Raw genomic sequence first — 7682 nt, forward strand, 5'->3', positions numbered from 1 at the left:
ATGCGGGACCCATGATCCTGCATCGTAAACGGCTCGATCGGAGAACGTTGAACGAGATGGCGCGATCGAGAAAAAAAACAATGCTAGAGAGGCTGCCATCTGGGCCCTACATCCCTCGGCGGTGCGGATTTGCGTTGACTCGGCCGGCGAACCCGAGAATTCGAGATGCACCACGTCCCGGGCCACCATACGCAACGTTTTGGCCGGTTTCGTCGGGCTAGGTGGCCTCAAAAACGAGAAAAAAAACGTTTTGACATGCACAACGGACAGACCCAAAATCGTCGGCCGTGGTACACCAGCAACCACGGCGCGACTTCAACTTCGTCGGCCATGGCAACTTTTCTTGTAGTGCAGGTCGGTGAGATTCCGAGCGACTTCCCTTTTGAAATCAACAAAACGGATGGGTTTGCCGACGTTACTCTTACGAGAAGTTTAAGAGGGGAGCAAATCGAGGTCCTGGTTTCCATGCCCACGCTTGACCAGGATGAGGAGGATGACTCGTCGTCTTTCGATGGGTACACATCATCATGTTCAGACTAGGAAGACCAAGGCGAGAACAGCCCACAAGAACAAATTGTTCCTCTCACGGTCACCATCTCCAAGGGTGATGGCTCAAGCCTCCAATTCTCTTGCACCGCTTATCCAGACAGGGTTGAAATCGACGCCTTATCCATGAAACAGCAAACACCGGGGGTTGTTGCGGCTGTTCTAGAGGACGATGAAGATGACCAGGTTTATGAATTCAGGTAACACTGAAGGTGCAGATTAAACCTAGCTAATTACTAGCTATGTTGGCAATTTAATTCCTTTAATTTAAGAAAGCTTTCATTAATCACCGTTAAGTTTTGTTTGTCCATGTGATCTGGTGCATGCAGTCAGCTAGAAGAGAACCTGCAGCAGGAACTCTACAAGTATCTGGAGCTGCGCGGGATCACTCCCTTGAACGCAAAGATTTTGCACGAGCACATGATCAACACGGACCGACGTCGGTATCTCCTCTGGCTAGCCAAGTTGTCGGATTTTGTCAAGAAAGACTGAAGACCTGTTATGTCATGAGATTAGCCAGAATAGTGTTTTGAAAACTTCGAGCCAAGTGATATACATGCTTCATAAGATCCTCTTTCGTGCAACTTTGTTCTTTTATTACACTAATATATATGGTGCTAAACCTACTCAAAGTTGAAGGTATTCTAGTATTTTTAGAATGTATTAATCTCTACGGTATGCCCTTTTACTTAGTATACTAGTCTATTAGCATGTGCTTGAATTTTTGGCATATATTACCATCGATAGCTCTAGGAAACTTGCTTTGCCAAGAAATCTCTTATGCCAGTATCCCCCATATCCGGCTATGGAACCGCCCCTCTCATCATTGTTCCTCCTCGAGGACATCAAATTGGAGCCTCGCATGTGTTAAGTGGCTTTGCCTCTTGTGGTTCAGACCCTCACAGGATTAACTGTTGACCCTCCAATTTGATTGTGTGACTCGACTCTAAGTTGCATTTCGATGGTGTGGATTGACTTGCTAGACCAGGATAATCGTCAATTTAGGTGCCAGCTACTAGGAGACGGTTTGGTTGGTTGGCGAGGTTGGCCTCCCTCCTCCCTTTTCCCTTTTTTGGTGTTGGTATTTTGGGCATGATGTCCCCACTTTGTAATCCATTTTCTTATGTTATGCGGCTTATTTGCGCCCTCAAAATTACTTAGAGGCCGATCAAGAGTCAACAAGGATCGAAAAAATAAATGCCTCATACATTATTGGTCAAAACAAATATTAACATTCAGGGATGGCGTAAGTGAGTCCAAGTCCGATGAACAAGAGATTGATATTTTGTGCCATGTTACCAGGCTCACTTATGCCATGATGTCTACACACGATTCTATTCTTATAGGTAGTGTTGGGCCTCCAAGTGCAGAGGTTTGTAGAACAACAACAAGTTTCTCTTAATTAGATCACCCAAGGTTTATCGAACTTAGGGAGGTAGAGGTCAAAAATATCCCTCTGAAGCAACCCTGCAATTACGATACAAGAAGTTTCTTGCGTCCCCAACACACACCCAATACACTTGTCAGATGTATAGGTGCACTAGTTCGGTGAAAAGATAGTGAAATACAAGTAATATGGATGATTATGAGTGGTAATTGCAATCTGAAATAAAAATGGCTGCAGGTAAACATGTAGCAGAAATGGTTGTAAACGGTGCTTCCATGCTTGGAAACAAGGCCTAGGGATCATACTTTCACTAGCGGACACTCTCAACAATAATACCATAATTGAATACATAGATATTATCAGTTCACTATGCTACTCCGAACCACTCTCCAGTTTGATAACAAACACAAATTCACTGTTGATATGTTTCAAACGTAACTATAATTTTGATGCTCAATGCTTGTTTTACACCAAATTATATATGTTTTGCTCATACTTCGTTCACTTTTATACATTTTCTGGCACTAACCTATTAACAAGATGCCACAGTGATCGTTCCCTATTTTCTGCTGTTTTGTATTTCAGAAAAGTTGTACAGGAAATATTCTCAGAATTGGACGAAACAAAAGCCAAAGTTAATATTTTTATGTAACGAAGACAGAGTCCAGAGGGGTGACGAAGAAGAGGCACATGGCGGCCACGCCATGCCTTGGCACTGCCAGGCCTAGGCCCACGCCAAGGGGTGGTGTGGGCCCCCCCTGACCTCCACCGACCTCGCTCTTCCGCCTATTTATTCACGATCTCGGCAACAACCTAAACACCCGAGCCTTCATCCACGAAAAGTTTGTGGCTTTGGAGACGTTTGTGGCGCGTAGTAGCCTTTGTGGCCTTGTTGACGTGTGTGGCGTGTTGTAGCTTTTGTGGTTTTGGAGTCGTTTGTGGCGCCTTGGAGCCTTTGTGGCCTTGTTGATGTATGTGGTGTGTTGTAGCCTTTGTGGCCTTGTTGACATATGTGTCGTGTTGTAGCCTTTGTGGCCTTGTCCTTGAGAGCCTCCGGTGTTGTGGAGTTTGCCTCAAGCTTGATACTTGGGTGTTTACCATAAGATTGTACGGGTTCAGTGACCACCCTCAAGGGTCCCTTAGTGGATCGAGGCTTTCCCTTTGGTGGGAAAGGGTCGAGGAGAATACGGTGGCCCTTGCAGTTTATTGGAGTGCCTCATGCCTCCACACTGCTCCAACGAAGACGTAGCACCCGCAAAGGTGTGAACTTCAGGATACATCATCATCCTCCTCATGCACCGATTACTTCTCAACCCGAGCTCCTTTATCTATGTGCTTTACTTTGTGATAGCCTTCGTGCTTGATGTTCCATATCTAGTTTGCTTCCACCTTGTTTCCCATCATGCTTAGCATAGGTTGTTGGTGCACATAGGCAAACCCTAGTTAATAGGATTTGTGCTTTACAAGTAAACCGTAGTTTTATTCCGCCTTGTTAAGCCCTCAAGTAGAAGTTTTTACAACCCGTCTATTCACCCTCCTCTAGGCGTCATCCTTGTACATTCACCTTCCTCTCTTGTCATCCTCTATTCATTCTCCTAGTTAGCAACCCTAACATATGCATCGTCGGAATGTCGTTGTTGTTAAGCTTCATGCACTAGCCACTTGAACCATAAGTCCGAACTGATGGAAAGGGTTAGGCAATCCACATATACACTTCACAACACCCCCACTCGCGTGTGACGGGAGAATAGAAAGTCAACACGTGGAAGAAGAAGAGCACACCGAAACAGCGGTGGCTAAAGAGGGGGGCAACAACAATTTTTAGGCTTAATTGCGAAAACCATGTGAAAGACAGGATAAAGACTGGATTTGAACTTGAGACCTGGGGCTCTGATACCATGTTAAGCTTCATGCACTAGCCACTTGAACCAAAAGTCCGAACTGATGGAAAGGGTTAGGCAATCCACATATACACTTCACAACAGTTGTGCCCCATAAAGCCAAACGTTCTTTCAACGACATAAAAAGTGCTACTACCCGCCAGTGCGCCACCACCTCGTCGCCGCCGCTTCATTGACAGACAAGCCCATCTCCAGGGACAGAGCTGCCTTTGGCGCATTGGGGGTCCGCTGACCCTAATCAAAGTTAGAAAATCCTCCACTAATCAGCGTTAACTACAGTTCATTTATAGAGGATGACACCGATGAAATGAAGAGGATACAGAGATGACACCATTGCCACTTTTTTTTAATCTAGATTCGCCCCTTCTCTTCCCTCTTTATCCTCCTCTTCGCTCCTCTCCTCTCTTCTAGCCACATGGCGCCACAAGGTGTCCAATCATCCGTACATGTACAAAGTGCACGACCTATAGCGAACATATGTATTGTATGGCACACAACCCTTGTAAAAATAGATTGTCTCGAACGTATTGTGGGTAGGCATGGCTAGTCGGCATCGTGTGAAAAATAGTTATTGGAACCAGCATGTAGGTGATTTTCGATCTGGTAGTTTTTGTTCTTCCGCATGTGTAAGACGAGAGACATCACATTATCATGACGCGTGCTCAGGTAAGCAATGCAAAATTTAGACGATAGCTAATTGATAACCAGCTAGCTCTAAGAAATTTAAATGATGATACCTGCAGCTTTTTCGCGCCTCCTCTGCCTCCCTCCGCCCGCGACCCCGATCGCTCTCCGGCCAAAAACCACCGGGTTGTATATGTGATTGATTCTGAGATGTGATGATGCATTGTTCCATTCCATGTCATCTTGAATGACAGGCGTCCAGATGATTAACTTAGTAGTGTTACGATTGCTTTTCCTCTTATCATGTGGGCACATTGATACTATCCTGCGTCCCCCCGCTCGCAAAATTATGCAAAAACAAAATGTGATTCCGAATCCAAAGCCAAATCTGGAGCGAACACACGTTACCACTGGGGTCAGGTCGTGTCGGGTCGCTCGACCCCCTCAGCCTTTTTTTCTGAGAGAAGTTCATATTACCCCCTAAACTTGTCCTAAAGTTCAGTTTATAACTCTTAATTTTGATTTGGTTCAATTTTCAACCTCAAATTTTGAAAACCGTTCTGACCTACCCCCTACTTCAATTTAACCTGGATTTTTCCGCCATGTCAACGTTTCTTCCGAATACATTTTTTTTCAAATAAGACGTATACATGTATTTCCGTACGTCCCTCATACTTGTACATGCATGCGTTAGAAAAGCTTTGAGAAACGATTGCCCTAGTTCGAGAAAGGTGGCCAGTATCAATCGACCGCCGCCTCCACCTGCTCAGAGCGCCGCCGGCTCCTGCCAAGGTTGCCGCCCCCTACTCATGTCGTCGCCCACTCTCGCCAGGCCGTCGGCAGTCGGCCGTCGTTGCCCAGGTTGCCGCTGCTACGGTTGGTACTACGTCGCCCTAGATCTAGTACGGTATCTCTCTCCGTTCTAGCCTGCCTAGGTGAATGCTAAATTGGTGATCAATCAGTTGATATTTTTATGCGTGTTTGCGAAGCGATCAAGAAACGTACGTACAAAGTAGATTCATGGAAGTCAAAAGGTTCGAAACTGAACATTTGTGGTAGTCTCTTCATGCTGATGCATCGTAGAGGAAAGAGATATGGAGGGCGGATGCAGGTGAGATCACCATGCAGCTTGAGGGCGAACGCCAGAGCCGCGTGCTTCTAGCCAACGGAGGCACTCATCTGTGGTTGATGTACGAAGGGGAACCTCGGAATACATGTACGGCCTAATCTTGTGTTATTTATACCGAATGATGTGTTGCATACGAAAAAAAAGGCTGACGTGGAAACAAAAACCGGTTTTTACAACCAGCCTAAATGGTACAAAGGGTAGTTCCAAACGGTTTTCAAAGTTCAAGGTTAAAAATTGAACTAAATCAAAATTAAGGGTTGTAAACTGAACTTTAGAATAAGTTTAGGGGTGTAATATGGACTTCTCTTTTTTTTCTCTAGACTAAACTAGAGCCGCACCTCGAATCGAACTCGCCTAAACCTCGGTCGACCGCCGCCGCGCCATGGCCCTCCACGCCGCCCGCCGCGCCGCCGCGCTCCTCCGCCCCGCAGCCGCGCCGCTCCTCCGGCCCGCTCCCGCCCCAGCAGCGCGCTTCTCCTCCAAGGCGGAGTACAAGGCCTTCGTCGCCTGCCTCCGCGACATATCGGCCTCCGCCCAGGCCGACAAGAACTACTCCGGCGACTCCGTCCGCGACAAGGCCGACTCCGCGCGCGCCGCCACCCATGACGGCGAGATCCTCCGCGTCATCGACAACGTCATACGCTCCCAGCGCCGCGGCCTGGTACGTGCACCCCACAATCTGCCCCCTGCTACTCGCGCTCCGAGATTGAGAGAGGGACGATAGTACCGGATTGGTCCTTGCCGGCGCTCCTGCTGCACTTGTGACACCAAATTTTGTAGAGATTTACCTCCATGTTGTCACCATCTTCTGAACACTAATATAGAGAGAAGCAATCTTGACCGAACCTATAAACTAGTGGCAAGCACCAAACACTGGGCTCAAATTTCGTCTTGGTCAAATGATACAAGTGAGATCTGAGAGGCATACATAGCTGCATTCAATTCAAGTACCTAAGGGAACCACATAGAACAGGGGAGCAACCATGTCTGGAAATAGTAGCTTGCACTTCACCAATAAGCTGCATTCAATACATGAACTTCTCTATGCATAAAGGGGAAAGCAACTAGTACATGGGGGATCTCAAAGGAGATCAGATAAAAGAAAAGAGGCCGAAACCGGCAAAAACCCTGCAAGGGGTAAAAAATGCTCTGGGTCCTCCATGAAGGCATAGGCCCGCTGCTCAATCTCGTCGCGCACAAGGCGCGCCACAACCTGAACCGGGAATGCCGCATTTGGGAAGACTCTTCTATTGCGCTTTTTGCTGGCCCTTGCGTGTCCTCCACTATTCCCCATGCTCGGCGCAGTGCTGGTGACGTGGGGTGGGAAGCAGCCATAGAATTGTCGAGGACCCTCAGGTGGTCATTCTTCCCTTTGTCCAGTGTAGCGCCGGTGCTGTGGGATGGGAGGCAGCCATAGAGGCGGATAAAGGATGAGACCTGCAGCAGCACTAGGGTAGGAGAGGGAGGAAGGGAAGGGATCGGGGAGAAGAGGGACTGCAACGCATGGAGAGAAGAAGGTGCAGTGCTAGGGTTTCACAAGTTTTAACCTTGTTTTTAAACTGTCATCTGCACACATCACGCAAGTCCTTTTTTCACCTTTTTCCTCCGAATGTGTATGGGAGCAAGGCAATAGTGCCTCTGGTTGGAGACTTAATGCCTCAAGCTCCGACCTTTCGTAATTGTTGTTGTACTCTCTCTGACTCTACTTTTGTTCATCTTGAAACAGGTTGAAGAGAATTCGAGTGACTTCCCTTTTGAAATCAGCGAAAAGGAGGGGCTTACTGAGCTTACTCTTACAAGAAGTTTAAAGGGCGAGAAGATTGAGGTCTTGGTTTCCACGCCCAAACTTGACCAGGATGGGAAGGACGATGAGGGTCTGTTGTCACCTTCGAAGGAGAATCAGGAAGATGAAGGCAATACACCCCCAGAAAAATACAGCCTACCTGTCAGGGTCACTGTCTCCAAGGGTGATGGCTCAGGCCTGGTATTCACCTGCACTGCTAATCCTGATGATATCGTCATTGAGAGCTTGTCCATGAGGCGGAAGTCACTGTTAGAAATAATAATCTTGTCTCTGGTTAAGTTTGGTGATTAG

The 7682-nt window shown here is 47.2% G+C and overlaps 2 protein-coding genes across 2 annotated transcripts; both read left to right on the top strand.

The window, feature by feature from the left end:
- The first annotated feature begins 330 nt into the window (after nucleotides 1–330).
- On the top strand, nucleotides 331–1038 carry LOC127325614 (uncharacterized protein At2g39795, mitochondrial-like). The gene is made up of 3 exons (XM_051352424.1): nucleotides 331–515; nucleotides 651–746; nucleotides 876–1038. The coding sequence occupies exons 1-3, from the start codon at nucleotides 331–333 to the stop codon at nucleotides 1036–1038; spliced, it is 444 nt and encodes a 147-aa protein (XP_051208384.1).
- A 4892-nt stretch (nucleotides 1039–5930) lies between these two features.
- LOC139837768 (uncharacterized protein At2g39795, mitochondrial-like) lies at nucleotides 5931–7682 on the top strand. The gene is made up of 2 exons (XM_071827035.1): nucleotides 5931–6248; nucleotides 7314–7682. Exons 1-2 carry the CDS (start codon nucleotides 5970–5972, stop codon nucleotides 7680–7682), a joined length of 648 nt encoding a protein of 215 aa, XP_071683136.1. The 5' UTR covers nucleotides 5931–5969.

This window comes from Lolium perenne, chromosome 3, assembly GCF_019359855.2.
Source record: "Lolium perenne isolate Kyuss_39 chromosome 3, Kyuss_2.0, whole genome shotgun sequence".
NCBI lineage: Eukaryota > Viridiplantae > Streptophyta > Magnoliopsida > Poales > Poaceae > Lolium > Lolium perenne.

Coding starts and splice junctions, on each gene's coding strand:
- LOC139837768 (XM_071827035.1), top strand. CDS start 5,970: ATGGCCCTCCACGCCGCCCGCCGCGCCGCCGCGCTCCTCCGCCCCGCA. Junction 6,249..7,313: donor GCTCCCAGCGCCGCGGCCTG/GTACGTGCACCC, acceptor ATCTTGAAACAG/GTTGAAGAGAATTCGAGTGA.
- LOC127325614 (XM_051352424.1), top strand. CDS start 331: ATGGCAACTTTTCTTGTAGTGCAGGTCGGTGAGATTCCGAGCGACTTC. Junction 516..650: donor GACTCGTCGTCTTTCGATGG/GTACACATCATC, acceptor TTATCCAGACAG/GGTTGAAATCGACGCCTTAT. Junction 747..875: donor GACCAGGTTTATGAATTCAG/GTAACACTGAAG, acceptor TGGTGCATGCAG/TCAGCTAGAAGAGAACCTGC.